The 18,522-nt window shown below is 35.7% G+C and overlaps 1 protein-coding gene across 1 annotated transcript in view; it reads left to right on the top strand.

The window, feature by feature from the left end:
- LOC120350764 (hemicentin-2-like) overlaps window positions 1-18,522 on the top strand; it is an 822,623-nt gene that overhangs the window by 654,054 nt on the left and 150,047 nt on the right. Inside the window, exon 6 of the mRNA XM_039425529.1 lies at window positions 10,212-10,325. Within this exon, the coding sequence (XP_039281463.1) occupies window positions 10,212-10,325 (114 nt within the window). The remainder of the gene's footprint in view (window positions 1-10,211; window positions 10,326-18,522) is intronic.

The following is an 18,522-nucleotide window of genomic DNA, read 5'->3' as shown; positions in this document are numbered from 1 at the left end:
TAACCTTGATTATTTCCACGAGAACCAATCAGAGAAACCGTCTTTTCAAAAACGCCTTCTCTGATTGGTTCTCGTGAATTAATCACGGTTAAAATTTAACCGGCTGTTGTGCAACTAGGCCTTACTCTTTCACTTATCCGTTTCATTCAACTAGTTCATTAATCTTTTTTTTTAACTGGATTTTCTCCTCGATCTTTTAATAACTTGGTCTTTCACTTGACCCTTCCATTGAACTAATTTTAAATCATTTATTCTAACTGGTTTTTCTCGTTTTCAACCTAGTTGTAGTTATAACTTGGTCTTTCACTTATCCGTTTCATTCAACTAGTTCGATAATAATTTTTTTAACTGGATTTTCTCCTCGTTTTTTTTAAAACTTGTTCTTACACTAAACCCTTTATTCAACTAGTTTTTATCATCATTTTTTTAATTGCTTCTTTCCGTTTTCAACCTCGTTGTAGCTATAACTTAGTCTTCCACTTATCCGTTCCATTCAACTGATTCATTAACCTTTTTTTTAAACTAGATTATCTCCTCGTTATTTTTATAACTTGATCTTCCACTCAACCCTTCTATCTAACTAGTTTACTCATAATTTATTTCAACTAGTTTTTCTAGTTTTCAACCTAGTTTTTTATCAACTTGGTCTTTCACTTATCTATTTCATTCAACTAGTTCGATAGTAATTTTTTTTCACGTGGATTTTCTCCTCGTTTTTTTACAACTAGGTCTTCCACTAAACCCTTTATTCACTAGTTTTTATCATCATTTTTTTAATTGCTTCTTTCCGTTTTCAACCTCGTTGTAGCTATAACTTAGTCTTCCACTTATCCGTTCCATTCAACTGATTCATTAACCTTTTTTTTAAACTAGATTATCTCCTCGTTATTTTTATAACTTGATCTTCCACTCAACCCTTCTATCTAACTAGTTTACTCATAATTTATTTCAACTAGTTTTTCTAGTTTTCAACCTAGTTTTTTATCAACTTGGTCTTTCACTTATCTATTTCATTCAACTAGTTCGATAGTAATTTTTTTTCACGTGGATTTTCTCCTCGTTTTTTTACAACTAGGTCTTCCACTAAACCCTTTATTCAACTAGTTTTTATCATCATTTTTTTAACTGCTTCTTTCCGTTTTCAACCTCGTTGTAGCTATAACTTAGTCTTCCACTTATCCGTTCCATTCAACTGATTCATTAACCTTTTTTTTAAACTAGATTATCTCCTCGTTATTTTTGTAACTTGATCTTTCACTTAACTTTTCCATTGAACTAGTTTACTCATCATTTATTTTAACTGGTTTTTCTAGTTTTCAACCTAGTGTTTTATCAACTTGGTCTTCTATTTATCCGTTTCATTCAACTAGTTCGATAATTATTTTTTTCACGTGGATTATCTCCTCGTTTTTTTATAACTTGGTCTTCCACTAAACCCTTAATTCAACTAGTTTTTATCATCATTTCATTCAACTGCTTCTTTCCGTTTTCATCCTCGTTGTAGTTATAACTTGGTCTTCCACATACCCGTTTCATCCAACTAGTCCATCAATCATTTTTTTCAAACTCGATCATCTCCTCGTTATTTTTATAACTTGATCTTTCACTTGACCCTTCCATTGAACTAGTTTTCTCATCATATTTATTCTAACCGGTTTTTCTCGTTTTCAACCTAGTTGTAGTTATAACTTGGTCTTTCACTTATCTATTTCATTCAACTAGTTTATTAATATTTTTTTATGGATTTTCCCCTCGTTGTTTTTATAACTTAATCCTTCACTTAACCCTTCCTTCAACTAGTTTTTTCATCATTTATTTTAACTGTTTTTCCTCGTTTCCAACCTCGTTGTATTCATAAATTAGTCTTCCACTTATCAGTTTCATTAAACTACTTCTTAGGACGATTTGAGAACTGGCAGATCTGAAAAACTCCTATCAATACTATTGAAGACTTGAGTCTGTGAACGTGGCGGTTTCTTTCTCTCTCTCTCTCTCTCTCTCTCTCTCTCTCTCTCTCTCTCTCTCTCTCTCTCTCTCTCTTTTGGTAGAGAGTTAGTGGGAAGGATATTTTGAATATTCTTTCCAAAGAATGGACATTGATATGTCCAGAGCTCCGCCAATTTATGTAGATTGCACAAAAATATTATCCATAGCTATTACCAATTGCTTTTTTCATATCATATGCAGTTCAATAATTATTTTCTTAGTCTATATTATGTAAATTCATCTATAATTTTGCTGTATTGTTAGCTATTGTATATAAGTGTATAAGCCAGTATATATTGTTGTAATCTACATGAATAAAGTACTCAATCGATCAATCTCCTTATACAATGTCACATATTATCATAAGATCATGTTATTATGAGAATGTAATGATCATATCATGTAACATTTGAAAATATTTGTAAAATTATAAATGTTATTGTAACCATGTTATCATAGGCGACAAGCCTAGTAACCAAATTGAAGAATAAAGTCTGTCTATCTAAGTCTATCTATCTCTCTCTACTCTCTCTCTCTTCCTCTTTCTCTCTCTCTTTCTCTCTCACTATTTCTCTATCCATTCCAATAAAAAGCGGCATAAAACGTTTCCATTACACCAGCCAAGGCTGTTATTACACCAAGATACAATTCTAAAAGTCAGACAAAAATGGTTTTCCCCGACTATTGAGTGAATTAAATTACAGGAATGAAAAATAAATGATCGCCTATAAGCGAGAACTCGCTCTGTAAGCTGCAGTGAATAGTGAATAAAGTGAATAATGAATAGGAAATTTCTTGATGAATAAAAGATGAATATAGAAGTTGATTGTTTGCGTGACAAAGAAAATGTGTATTAAAGTTTTATGGTAAGGTCCACTTCATAATGGCAGTATTTTGATTAGCATTGGTGTTGTTATCCTTGTCTATCATTCGACAAAGCAGATAGTTTTATCCTTTTCTACCTCTGCAACGTTGCCAGATCTTTTTTAACAATGTAGAAATATGATTGATTAACAAAATATCCTATCTCACTCATAACCATTTATTATTCAACCATTGGAAAATCTATTTGCTTGACGTTATATTAGCAGTGTTTGATTAGCAATAGTATTGCTATCCTTGTCTATCATTCAACGAAGCAGATAGCGCTATCCCTTTCTACTTCTGCAATGTTGCCAGATCTTTTTTAACAATGTAGAGATAAAACAATATAGAAATATGATTGATTAACAAAATATCCTATCTCAATCATAACCATTTATTATTTAACCATTGGAAAATCTATTTGCTTGACGTTATAATAGCAGTGTTTGATTAACAATGGTATTGCTATCCTTGCCTATCATTCGACGAAGCAGATAGCGCTATCCCTTTCTACTTCCGCAATGTTGCCAGATCATTCAACAAAGCGGATAGTACTATCTATTTCTCGCTTTGCTCTGTTGCCAGATCGTCATTTAAAAAATAAAATGTTCATTTCCCAAAAAAAAAACTAAAACTACAACATCAATTACACAAAATATCAGATAAATTACAATATAACGTGTCCTCTACTTGTTTAGTTTTTTCTGTGTGGAAATTGACCTACTCCACTATGGCGTACCATGTTCTAGAGTGGGGTTTGTTAATTTTTTGTGCGTATTATTAATTAGTTAGTGTTTAGTAAGTCATTAGGTGGTTGGTTGTTGTTTGAAATAATGTTTCCTATGTTCTGTCTTCCTTTGCTCATCAACCAATTGTATACTATTGTTTTGAACTTTCTAGGATGATTAATCTGTTTAAAGTTTGCAGGAAGTAGATTATGTAATTTTGGTGCTAAATGCTTGAAATTACGATTGAAATTAATGATTGAAATACCTCTAACAATGTATATTCCATAATTAATTGACAAAATATTCCATTATGAAAATCCATTATGAAATTATTATAGGAAAATATAATTTCTTGCTTAATAGAATATTATTGATTCTTTTGAACAAGTATGAACAGTTAATATTACATGAGATATACCGGTATCAGCTGAAGTGGCAAGGCATAGAATCGGCAACGCTGTTCCCCCATCTTCTCCACTGCCATTATAACGTGGACCTCACTGTAGTGGAATTCAGATGGAACAGTCAGTATTTCTTGTGGATAAACTTCAATGCTTTCCATGGAATCATTGCTGACTCATGCGGTATCCATAGAGCGAAAGAAGTAGAATTTTTTTCAGATTCCATCAAAAATCTTATTTGGATTGATAGCCGTCCATTACTAATTCATTTCAGTTTTTATTGTGTATGTGAAGCCAGTGAAACCGTTTCTTATCGTGCTGATCTCCATGAACGGCGGGGATTCGAAAATTTTCGTTTTTATCGTACCTATATAATACTGAACAGAGCTCTACACTGGTACACTTTTATAGACTATTCTTCTCATATTTCTTCTTCTTCTTTTTCTCCTACTTCTTCTTTTTCTTCTTCTTCTTCTCATCTGCTGCTCCTCATAATCCGCCTCCTCCTCAACCTTCTTCATTTCCTCTTTCTCCTTCACCTCTCATTCACTTCCTCCTACTCCTCCTCATCCTCGTCCTCCTCCTGATCACCCTCCTACTCCTATTCCTCCTCATCCTCCTCCAACACCACCTCTCACTTTTCCTCCTCCTCCTCCATTACCATCTCCTCCTTCCTCTTCTTCTCTTGCTCTTTCTCCACCCCCGCCTTCTCCTCCTTCTGCTTTTCATCCTTCTGCTCCTTCTTCTTCCCCTTCTTATTCTTCTTCTTCTTCTTCTTCTTCTCGTCCTCCTTCTTCATAACCATCACCTTCTCCTTTTCCACCTCCTCCTTCTTATTCTTCTTCTATTTCTCTTTCACTATATCCTTGTACTACTCTTACTCCTCCTCCTCTTCCTTCTCCTTTTCCTCCTCCCTCTTTTTTTCTCCAACTCCTCCTTCTTCTTCTTTTTCTTCTACTTCTCCTTCATCAACTTCTTTAACTTATCCTTCTTCTTTTTCTCCTTCTTCTTCTTCTCCTTATTCTTGTACTCCTCATCCTATCTTTCTTCTTCTCGTCTTCCTTCTTCTTCACCTTCTCCTGTTCCTTCTACTCCACTTTCTTCTCTACCTTCTCCTTCTCCAACCATCTCCTTCTACTCTTCTTTCCTCTTCACCTTTTCCTTCTCCATCACCATCTCCTTCTCCTCCACCACCACCTTCTCCTACTTCTTCTCCTTCCTCTTTTTCGTCATCTCCATCTCCATCTCTTTCTCCTCCTCCTTCTTCTTCTCCTCTTCCTTCTTTTCCTAACTCTCATTCTTCATCTCCATCTCCATCTCTCTTTCCTCTACCTTCTCCTTCACCTTCTCCTTTTTCTCCTTTCCCTCCTCCTTCTCCCACTTCTTCTCCTTCTTCTCATTCTCCATCTCCATCACCATCTCTTTCTCCTCCTCCTTCTCCTTCTCCTCTTCATTCTTCTCCTCCACCTTCACCTACTTCTTCTCCTAATTCTCATTCTCCATCTCCACCTCCATCTCTTTCTCCTCCACCTTCTCCTTCTCCTTCACCTCCACCTTCTCCTACTTCTTCTCCTAATTCTCATCCTTCATTTCCATCTCCATCTCTTTCTCCTCCACCTTGTCCTTCTCGTTCTCCTTTTTCTTCTCCTCCTCCTCCTACTTCCTCACCTTCTCCTTATTCTTGATCTCCATCTCCATCTCTTTCTCCTCCTCCTCCTCCTACTTCTCCTTCTCCTCCTCCTTTTTCTTCTTCTCATCCTCCTTCTCCTCTTCCATCTCATCCTCCTTCTCCTCTTCCACCTCCTCCTCCTTCTCCTTCTTCTTCTCCTCCTTCTTGTTATCATATTATACTGAGCAGAGCACTTCTAGAGTACACTTTTATGGATTCTGCTCATGAGGGCTGTACTTATCAGTTTTATCGTCGAAACATAAAGGCGCATCCATTATTCCCACAAACTTTTCCTGGATCCCAGGAGCGAGTTCTCGAATCAAATTTTCCCCTCAATTTTCTTCGATGTCTTGTTTTGAAATTTTACTCTCCTACAAGCTCCTCCACTATAAACCTGTCAGCATTAGATAAATGGAGAGCTTTGGTGTCTCTTATAAGAGAGGCTGACAATTTAGACTGAATTTCACCACCCAAGTTTCAACGCTACCAGCAACTCTTATCCCTCCAACCCTGGAGGGCTCTTGAAACCTTGAATTTAAAACTCGTGCAAGAATCTCAGTTGTAGGCTATATTTGATATTATTTGCCCTCTCCCTTGGATTTTATTGAGGGTATCCCAAGAAAGATTTATTCTGTTCGATGGATTTCAATGTTATACTTGTTTCAAAATGGGGAAATTTTGTATCTCTTGAAGAAGAAGTGAATCAGTATTCTGAGAATAATTTAGAAATTAGTTTCAAAATGGAATATCAGTCATTACGGGCCGGTTTCGGAGCTCGGGATTCAGATAAGTTCTAGACTTTAAACAGCTGGAGTCAGAAAATTAGCTTTTCCTACAGATACCTTAAAAAGTGACAATTTCTGCACTGATTGTAGGAAGAATCACTTTTCCGCACTAGTGCGCAAAGTGAGTACTCCAGATTTGCAGCATGACAACGCAAAATAGTTAGTAGATTATATGGAGCACCAGTGCAGCAAAATCAAAAAAAAAGTTGGTAATACTCATAGTGAGGCCCACGTTATAATGGCAGTGAAGAACAGCATTGCCTTGTCATTATGTGCCTTTATTATAGTCATTTCAATGCTTACATAAGATTAACCCCCTTCAAGCAGTCACATAAATTTTCAATTGAATTACTAATCATTATAATTCAATTATTATTATTCAATTTTAAATAAATTAAGGTTTTTATTAATAATAAAATTACACAGAAAAACAATTGATGGATTTCAGGAATTTTACCCACTTTTCATATTCAATGGTAACTGTAGGAAAAATTTAATGTGAAATACGTGCGCAAAGTTCGTTTGCTGCACTCAAGAAACCATCATTCCGCACTCGCCTACGGCTCGTGTGTAAACATTTATTTCGGTGCAGCAAACTGTCACTTTGCGCACTAGTTGCACAAATAACTATTTTGTCATACTTACTCAATTGCAGCTGTTTTCTATGCATCAAATCAAGCCAGTAAACAGCTGTTTTCAGAAAAAGAAAACATGTGATTTTGATTACAGCATACTATACTGTAATGAGATCATATGTTCTCTTTACAGTCGAGTATGTTAGGACAACTTATGTTGAATCTAATGATTTAGGCCTTTATTATTTTATTTGAGCTCGAAGGGTCTGTCTGTTATGAACTAGGCGCTACGGGCTAGGCCATGCTTATAGAATGCAGTGGCTCAGCAGCAGCAGGTAATGAATGGTTCCTGTTTCTCAACAATATTATTCTTTCTCAGATAAGTATGACAAAAAATATTGTACGTAACTTGTAAGGTAACGTATTTACCGCATTCGTATGATAATTCTGCCCTCAACTACGTTTCGGGCAGAAACAATCATACTTATGCGGTAAACTATCGTTACCGGACTTGTTACGTAAAGTACTATTTCAAAACGGGGCGTAGTCGCAGTTTTTATAACAGTAATCGAAGTTTTTATTCTCTCATTTTTATAATTGGAAACGTTTTTCCTTGACGAAACTAAATATTTCTAAATAATTCAAAATAGCTGAAACTTCACACTATTTCCTCTTTATTTTATGTTTTGTTCAATTTTCTAGTTTTTTGAAACTTAATTTAAACGTGACTTTGACAATGACTACGACTACGCCCCGTTTTGGAATGCTAATTTTCTTACTCCAGCTGTTTAAAGTCTAGAACTTAGCTAAATCCCAAGCTCGGAAACCGGCCCTGACTGTATTAAGAGAAGGTCTAGCTCTTTTGTTCTATAGTGAGGTCCACGTTATACAGGCAGTGGAGGAAGATGGGAGAACAACGTTGCCGATCCTCTGTCTTGTTAATGCCTTCTATAGACGGTAGCTGATACAGGTTTATTGATGTAATATTAACTGTTCATCCTCGTTCAACTAATCAATTATATTTTATCAAGTAAGAAATTATATTCTCAATAATTTCATAATAAATTTTCATGATAAAGATTTAATATATTTTTAGTAAATTTTCAATTCCACATTGTTAAAAGACGATCTGGCGACAGAGCAAAGCGAGAAAGAGATAGCACTATCCGCTTTGTTGAATGATAGACAAGGATAGCAATACCATTGCTAATCAAACACTGCCATTATAACGTGGTGGACCTCGCTATAGTCTCCAAATGGAGGTCATGAATTTTTACTTTCCTTCGCCTCATCTATGCAAAGTTTGATTTCAGATTCCCAATTATCAGGCTTCAGATACAATTTAAACAACAAATTTCAGGTGGAAAAGATTGAGCATAAAAATCTCTACAATTAATGTTCAGCAACATTTTCATCTAAAATTGAAAATAAGCTCGAAATTCGAGAAAATGTGATTATCCAATTGCAAACTGTTGGCAACTGTTGATTCTATCAAATCATTCACTATGGAGAGATAGCAGACCTCGTATGTCTCCAGCGTTATTGTCCTGTCACAAGCTGGCTCAAATCTTTGAATAGTAGACTTGAGATGCGCGAGTACACTAGCGCCAGGTGATTAATTTTCGTAACGGCAAGGAAAGTTGTGTGAGTGCGCCATACCAGATTTTTGTTAGTTGGGAATTCGAGAAGGAAACCTGACTTTGCCTTGAATCATCAAATTAATCGATTGTCAAAGAGGTTGATGAATCAATTTAGTTAGAATGACGATTGAGGCCATCGAAGTCATACCTGAGGGATATGTCTGTATTTGTAATACTATTATATTGAGCGAGAAATTTCTGGATATGGTTATGTGGTTATTTATGTCCAACGGATCTCAAAAACGGCTCTAAAGATTTTCACGATCTTTGGAACATTGTAGGTTTATGATATTAAAACTTGACTGTACTAGGTCTCATAACTTGGAAAACTCGCTGGAGGACATGAAAAGGATAATAATTATTATTCATCCTTGGAAAAACGTCTTCTGTCGATAACATAAGATGTGGGGGAGATACAGCATAATTATTTTCAGCTGCTCAACTGTTTGCAATCAATCAGCTCATCTCAGGAGAAGTATTAATCTAGAAATTTCAATCGTCTTGAAAAATAAATCTGATTTGTAGACATGACATGATAAATATATATCATTAGAGTATATCATAATTTTCAAAGTTGATCATTATTTTACAGTTTTAATTAATAATAATATCGAGTGACCTGGCTGGCTCAGGTCTGGTGTCAGAGTTTTCAGGTCGCAACTGATCACTTTCAGGGCCTCTGACATGACCTAACGACTGCTTTTTAGGCAGCCGGGACCGACGACTTAACGTGTCCATCCGAAACACGGGACTGGCCCGAGATAAATATCTCATCTTCAGTTTTGATTGATTAGTGACTGTTATTCTATTAATCAATTTGGTTTGTAAACAACCTAAATTAGAACCTTTCTGTTTTGAAATTTTTGGACAGAAAACTGGACCTGAATTCAAGTGTATGGAACATAACCTACTTTTTGGACTATTTATAGTGTATAAATCAAAATTCGGGGGAAGAAACAGTCTGTTTCGGGCTGTGACTGTTTGTCCTTCCCCAATCATTTTAAAGTATTGTGTTCCGTTTATCAATAAATGAATAACTAGCGAAGCTCGGTGCCCCGATATTTAGAAGTTGTACTACGTGATTAGGTGCGTACAGACATATGCGGCACGAACACTCGCAATTCACTTCCCATGAGCTGATGCTATATTTTACTATATCTGTATCTTACTGTTCCTGTACAAATACAGATATAATAAGGATTCTCATTAGGAGAATGATTTTCATTATCTATCCTCTTTTTATTGATTGATAAGTACATCATGATAAATAATAGGGAGAGAAGAAACGAGATAACCTTGTGCTATTCCTTTCCCAAATTTAGATAAGGTTACACATAGTCCGGAATAAGTTAAGTCTTGTAGTTGTTCACTTCGACATTCAATAATTGAAACAATGCATCAGCTGATGAAAAGTGGAATATGCGTGTTCGTGACGCATTAATCTGTACGCACCTTGAGACGATCGCATATAGTGTTGTTGTGAACACCCAAAACTGATTTTATCGATTAATTTTCATTGGTTGGAATCATTATTCTAATGGAATTTGCTTTTTTCTGTTGCAGTGCCACCGAAGAAGCTGACAATTCTAGATGCAAATGGCAGTGCACTGCAGAGCACAGTGGTAGGGCCAATCACAGAAGGCACAAGTCTGCAGCTGAGCTGCGTCGCTATTGATGGTGAGTGTATATTAATCTGTACTATAATAGAGGAAAGAACTGGCTAATACTAGTACGGGATAGGAAAATATTGGGCCATATGAATGAAGTTGAGCATTTGCTTCTGAAAGATGGAGCATATTATGCTTATATGAGTAAACGTGAGCAAAACCTTTTGCTCATGCTCTTAAAAAAATAGTTTGAGCATTTGCTCAAAAGTAAAAGCTTCTGCTCAAAATTGTATGAATAAACTAGAACATTTGCTCAACTTTTGAAGCAAATGCTTCAAAGAAGGTGAGTCTAGTCTGGAGCAGCTTTTTTCACCTTTTGCTCATAGTAAAATGACTCAACTCATTCGTGTGAATAAGAGGAAACTCTGCCAGATACGATCACAACCAATAGTTGAGAACTATAAAACACTTTTTAAATTCAACCATGATATAATATCACCGTTATTCCTACAAAAGAATGAATACAAAAGATACCTATCCGATATAAAGATAGCCATCACAGAATAGGCATTCAAGAAGATGAGAGTGTAGACGGTTATAAGAAGGCTATTGAGATTATGCTGGAAATTATAATGAAGTTTACATTTTTTACGCAATTATTTCAAAATTCATAACTGAACTAACCTAAAACTCAATTCATGGATAGAGAACAGAGCAGACGACGCAAACACAAGCGGTGCCCCCTACTTGCATATTTAGCGCTTTATGTGAGCTATAAAAACAAAGTAAGGCCACAAAGGCGAATCAGCTGATGAAAAATCTTTAAAATACGTGAGCATTTGCTCCAGAGTTCAGGTGCCTAATGTAAGAGTATAAGGTAGAGCTTATTAATATAAAAATGTGCAAATGCTTATGCTTCCACCTAATGCTCATGAGCAAAACCTTATGTTCCATGCCCATGCTCATGCTTTGGTTTTATTCATATGACCCATTATGTTTGACGCATTATCATGTATGAACTACTTAACTGATTAACTTGACATTTTGCATATAGATTCTTAATCAACCGAGGACGGTCTTAGGCCTATTTTCAATTCTTCAAGATTTAATTAAGTCAAGTTTTTAGTTTGTCAAGTTTTGAAAAGACCCTTGCGTAGCACGGGTTATCCGCTAGTTACTCATGAATTTTGCCCATTGATCTATATATAAAAGCGAAATGGCACTCACTCACTCACTCACTCACTCACTCACTCACTCGCAGAACTAAAAATCTACCGGACCAAAAACGTTCATATTTGGTAGGTATGTTCAGTTGGCCCTTTAGATGCGCACTAAGAAAGGATTTGGAAGAATGTCCAAAGATACGCCCAAAATCTGCGTTTTTGCTTTTTCTCAGATTTTTCGAGAACAAATGAACAGAAAATGTTCAAATTCAGTACAGAAGCTCAGCTAGGGTGTAATAATGTTGTGTTAGAAGGAATTTGAAATAACACCAAAGATACTCCCGAAATTAGCGTTTTTTTCTCTTTTTCTCAGATTTATCGAGAAGAAATGAACAGAAATTGTTGGAATTTAGTACAGAAGCCTAGCTAGGGTGTAATAATGTTGTGTTAGAAGAAATTTGGAATAACACCAAAGATACGCCCAAAATCTGCGTTTTTCCAGCGTTTTCTCTGCTTTATCGAGAACAAATAAACAGAAAATGTTCAAATTTGTGTACAGAAGCTCAGCTAGGGTGTGATAATGTTGTGTTAGAAGGAATTTGAAATAACGCCAAAGATACGCCAAAAATTAGCGGTTTTTTGTGTTTTTTCAGTTCTTTCATCAAGTATGAGACAGAAAATTTTCAAATTTTACAGATGTTTAGCTAGGGTCTAAAAATTTTGTGATGAGTCGACTTTAATATTTCATCAAAGATACGCCCAAAATCAGCGCTTTTCTCAGCTTTTCTGTGTTTTCTCAGTACTTTGACTTTCTGATGGAATGGAGCGTGCTCAAATGGAAAATTCAGGCGAGCGAAGCGAGCCCGCTGATTCCATTTTTGGACAATCCAGTAGGGGGTCTAGGGGGCAGAGCCCCCCGGCCAGATGGATAAGGCGAGCGACGTGAGCCTGACGGCTAGTTGCCTATATGTCTTGCCAATTAATTACCCATACATTTTGCCCATCAAATGTCAATATGTCTTGCACATAAATTACTCATATATTCTGCCCATTCGATATTGGAGTTCCATGTCTTGCCCATCAATTACACATATAATTCGACCATCAATTGCCCATTCAATATTGAAGTTTCATCAATGAATACGACGGAGAATCATGGATCAATATATAGGAGCGATTGTAATCTCCTCAATGCTATAAGACTTGCCCATTAATTACTCATATATTACGCTCATCAATTGCCCATTCAATATTGAGGCTCCATCAATGAATACGACGAAGATTCGTGAATCGATTACAGAAACGATTGTAGTCTCCTCTATGATTGGTTAACTGAAATCTCTCATCAATGAATGAGTCCGAGAATCATGAATGACTTGGCGATGGAATAAGCCATCACCAGTGATTAGATTTTCTTGCTGATGATTGTGATACATCTATAGTGAGGTCCACGTTATAATGGCAGTGGAGAAAGATAAGAGAACAACGTTGCTGAACCTCTGTCTTGTCAATGCCTTCTATAGACGGTAGCTGAAACAAGTTTATTGATGTAATATCAACTGTTCATTCTCGTTTGAAATAATCAACCATATTTTATTGAGCAAGAAACTATATTTTTCAATAATTTCAAAATAATTTTTCATAATTATTGAGGTGGGATATTTGCCAATTGATTATTAATTCTACATTGTTGGAAGATGATCTGGCTACAGAGCAAATCAAGAAAGAGATAGCGCTATCCGCTTTGTTGAATGATAGACAAGGATAGCATTACAATTGCCAATCAAACACTGCCATTATAACGTGGACCTCACTATAGCTTTTGATCATAAAGGTGCGCACAGACTTTCGCTCTGCTCCGCAACCGAACGTCACTCCAGCAGAGCGATTGATGATCGACCGGGGAACAACAGTGGTTCGACCGGGGAACGCGAGAAGATCTAACATCTTCCGTAACGTTCATGATGGGTGCGTGGGCGGTGCGACTGTGGTTCGATGGTGGTACGAGGGCGGTACGAAGGAGGAGCGTGCTCGGTGCTGGTTGAAAGCGCGAATATGTGTACGCAGCTTAACAAATACACAAGTTAACCTTGAAGGTAGTGGCTGAAAAGTAGTTTATTTTTGTTCTATTGGCGGTTCATTTTGTGTATAGTCCAGGTCCAGTAGCTTTGCCTATCGGCGGAGTGCCACCAGACTCCAATACAACCTGTTCAAAAACATGATTTTTGAAAATTGATCTTCCCATAAGCAACAGAAGCTCTTTTGTATCTTTTCAAAAGCAACGTGTTCCACTCGAAAAGATAAGGAGCTTTAATGTATCTTTCCATAAGCAGCACATTCTCTTTTGTATCTTCTCAGAAGCAACGTGTTGCATCCGAACAGATGCACAAGGTGCTTTTTGGAATGACGTCCTTTAGCACAACTATGTTGTATCATTTCAAAAGCAACGTGTTCCACTCGAAAAGATACACAAGGAGCTTCAATGAATCTTTCCATAAGCAACACATGCTCTTTTGTATCTTCTCAGAAGCAACGTGTTGCATCCAAAACGATAGTGAAATTTACACTTGTTTTCTTGGTTCTTATTTTGTACTGAAAGTAAATCTTGTTATCATGGCGAGTCTGTTGTTTAAGCCGCCATTTTGTGACACCGTTGAGTGGGAATGGACTGTCTAGCTGGGCCAATGGCAGGCGTTCATGCCCATGACCAATAGCAGTACTCGTCTACTAGTATAAATTCTGCTGCTCTTGTATTTAGTTTTAGTTTATCAGAGATTGACAATGGTGTAATAACCGAAACCGGTCTTTCTAAGTATCAACAAATCTGTGATTTTTGACAATTTTTTAGTATTTTTCATTCAAAATATACAGAGACTATGGAATCATAGTCACGGTAATAGTATCTTCGTTTGTAATCACTGTAATTTATTATATATATAGAGTATACTATATATATTAAGTGTTGTTCTTGTATTATTTTCTAACGCAATTTGAAAAAAGGTAAACATGTTCTATTCCTCACCCAAATTATTGAGAATATAGCTACAAATTGTCAAATACAGTAGTAATTAAACTTCAATCATTTAGAGTAAAACTACATAACATCAGCTCAGTTGATGTTAATCTCAAGTTAAACTGCCCTGATAACAGTAGTTAATGAGAAATTATATTATTGTATAAAATAATCAAAAGAAGATGGTATAATAACATACCTCATGGATTGAAAACTGGAAAATAAATTGATTATAAAGCCATTTGTATGGAATATTCGAGAAAAGGTGAGATGAATTTTCTCATAAAATGAAATAATGTATGAGAATCATAATTATTAGGGAATATGAAAGTTATAATTTTAAGAATATGATAATCTATGAGAACATGAATTTCTCATAGAGCTATTTCTCATAATATTCCTAGCGTGGTGGGTATAATTCGCAATAATGAAAAAGAAATAAACATGTAGATTTTGCGTCACGCATGGAAGCTCACAATCTATTCAAAAAACATGTAACAACGATTACATGTATCAATATTATAGCGTGACAGTTCTGCCGCTTTAATTAGGCTAAGCTCTCAATGATTAAGTCCGCCGCGACTGTAAGTCCGGAAGTCCTTCAAAGTGACTTAGTGACTGAATCTATGTTACAGTTGATTGTTATCCTCTGTTTCCCATGTCGATTTTATCAGAGGAAGTGAGCCATTCAACTAACATCGGACCTCTCCATCCATAATTCATTCGAGTGAATTTTTTCATCACGTATGAAGCTGTGGGGGCTGAAGTCATAATATACTATAGGTCTAATGCACATGAGCAATACGAGATAAACCTACCACACTATGTTTTGTACAGTTGCATGTGAGATTTGATAGATCTTGGAGGCATATAAGTGTGTTTTGTTTAAAGAATATTTCCTGTGTACTATCAATTTGTTCGGTTTCCATCACATTGAGAATTTTTTTTAATTGACCGAACACTTGAGGCCTATGTTTGAACTCGGATTTTCTTTCATCTGAATGTATGTAACGCAATTACGGTCAAATGCGCTGATAGAATTCTATGAGATTAGGCAGGAATATTCCTTTTTTTACTTTGCGTCGATGTATATACAAAGTTTTTTGAAATTTTTCATTTCAAGAACAATATGAAAGGATAAGGAATTACCTCAATACTCTGATATCACTATATATATCATCTACTCTGAAGATAGGATTAATAAGACTATAGAATTATTCATAATCAATCAGAAGACAATAACTAGTAGTTCTGTGAACAGTAGACGACCTCGCGCAGTTAAAACCCGCAGCCTCCTCTTATACTGTCCATCAGAGTAAATCCTGTCTGTATGTCGTGTCGGCGAGATATCGGTGTGAAAACGGCTAATGGCTGTTGGGGCTGGTGTATTAAAAATGCCAACATCGAAAGCTCCTTCAAGACATACTGGCAACAGGACAGACTGAGTTCATAGCAGAGAAAGTTCGAGAGACAATACTATGTTAATTAATTTTTAAATTATTAAATTATTAAATTTTTAGTTATTAATTGCATGCGTTATTGCACGCAATCAATAGTTCATTTAATAGTGCATGAAAATTGCACTCAATGAGGCATGCAATTGATAGTCTACACAGTAGCTGATTTTTACCAAGTTACATTGAGATATTGAATTGCATGCGTCATGGTATGCGATTTATAATCCACTCGACAGCTGATTTATGATGAATAATTATGTAGTCTGATTCTTACTCTAATATTGGCGTATGAAGGAGGCTCCTTTCCCTTTTCATATTATCCTTGTAATGTGAAATTTTCAAAAAACCTTGTATATACGCCGACGCGCAATTTAAAAAGGAACATAATTGTCAAATTTCATGGAAATCTATTACCGCGTTTCGCCGTGAATGCGCAACATAGAAACATTTAAACATAGAGAGAAATGCCAAACCGTCGACTTGAATCTTAGACCTCACTTCGCTCGGTCAATCAAACAGATTAGACGGAACTTGACAAACATAATCTGTTTGAAATTATCTGTTTAATCCTATGGAATTTATAAGGACGGAAAAATAGCTTACAAACAAAAATCGATGTGTTTATGTGCAGGGCTTCACACACACATTAATTTTTGGACGTAGAAATTTTTGCCATCGTTATAAACTCTATGAGATTAAACATTTGATTATAAAAAGATGATGTCAAACAGATGGTGTTTTCAAGTTCTGTTCAATCTTGTAGAATTCATAAGAACGGAAAAAAGCGTATATCCGTAAATCGATGTGTGTATAACTGAATAAATAAGGGAGTGACAAGGTATAGATAGATAGATAGATAGATAGATAGATAGATAGATTAAAAATGCCTCTATTCAATATAAATAAAAATGATAAGACTACAATCATGTTACAAAATGAACAATTAAAAATTATATAATATTATAATAATAATATTATATATTATAATGAATAAATAATAAATAATAAATGATAAATAATGAATATTATAATATTATATAAGATAATGATTGTGCTAAATAAAAAACATGAGACAAAAAACTTGACATAACCATAGAGGTTGTCTGCCAGAGTTGGTAGGCCTATTCTACAAAAACAAAAGAAATTCGAAATTTTGTGAAAACAATTATCATTGGAAACCAAACAAAGAAAAAATGAAGAAAAAAAATAAAATAAATAAAGAACAAATACATCAATAAAGCTGAACAAAATGAAATAAATACTACTATAATGCCTCAGTAATTTTCCTTTTCATATTTAATAATTAAACTCCCTAATCATTTCATTTCTGATAGACTATAACTGCCCTTTCCACATATCGCGCTAAGAGACTCCACTCTTTTCCATTTAACCACTCCATCATCTCTATATCATTTAATACATTCTTCCCCAGAAACATTTTACGTAACCCCACTAAAACAGGGCATACTCCTAGGAAATGCTTTATGTCTTCTCTTTGCCTCAAATTACACATAGAGCAGAGCCATTGAGATTCTTCCCTCCCGCGCCCAAAATTTAAATTTAAAAGAGCTCCACGTGCCTTGAAGAAGAAACCCACTGTCTTCTTATCCAAATTTAAATTCAAATAACTTTTACCTCTTCGCTTGTCCAATAGGATATAAGTATCATGAAATTGTGCCGAAGCCGCACTTTGAAAAGGTATAGAAATAGTTATTTGTGCAACTAGTGCGCAAAGTGACAGTTTGCTGCACCGAAAGAAACGTTTACGCCCGAGCCGTAGACGAGGGCGGAATGGTTTCTTGAGTGCAGCAGAGGAACTTTGCGCACGTATTTCACATTAAGTTTTTCCTACAGTTACCATTGGATATGAAAAGTGGGTAATTATGGGTAAAATTGCCTGAAATGCATCAAATGTTTTTCTGTGTAATTTAATTATTGATAAAAACCTTAATTTATTGTCAAATTGAATAAAAATGTTGTCCTTGGTTATAATATCTACTTAATAATTAGCGCGTTGTGCTTCGTTGCACGTCTGCTCACTATAGCAGCCACAGCAGTCACTGTTACCAACTTCATTTTGATTTTGCTGCACTGTTGCTCCATATAACCTACTAAGTATTTTGCGTTGCCATGTTGCAAATCTGGAGTGCAGAAAAATTTTTCCCGCACTAGAGCGGAAAAGTGATTCTTTGCGTTCTGTAATCAGTGCAGCAATGGCCACATTTCAACGTAACTGTAGGAAAATACATTTTCTTTATACAAATTGATCATCTCAAACAAGATTTAACAGTTGATATTGCATCAGTTATACATGTATCAAGTAGTATCAACAATACTAGTCTCAACTCTTATCAGATATACTAGTCTCAGCTAGTATCAGATATACTAGTACTAGCCGTCAGGCTCGCTTCGCTCGCCATATCCGTCTAGCCAGGGGGCTCCGCTCCCTGGAGCCCCGACTGGATCATCCAGAAATGAGATCAGCGGGCTCGCTTCGCTCGCCTGCATTTTTCATTTGGGCATGCTTCATTCCATCAGAAAGTCAAAGTACTGAGAAAACGCAGAAAAGCTGAGAGAAACGCTGATTTTGGGCGTATCTTTGATGAAATAATATCAAAGTCACCTCATCACAAC

Source organism: Nilaparvata lugens, chromosome 4, assembly GCF_014356525.2.
Source record: "Nilaparvata lugens isolate BPH chromosome 4, ASM1435652v1, whole genome shotgun sequence".
Classification (NCBI taxonomy): domain Eukaryota; kingdom Metazoa; phylum Arthropoda; class Insecta; order Hemiptera; family Delphacidae; genus Nilaparvata; species Nilaparvata lugens.
This window is presented reverse-complemented; position numbering and strand designations above follow the sequence as displayed.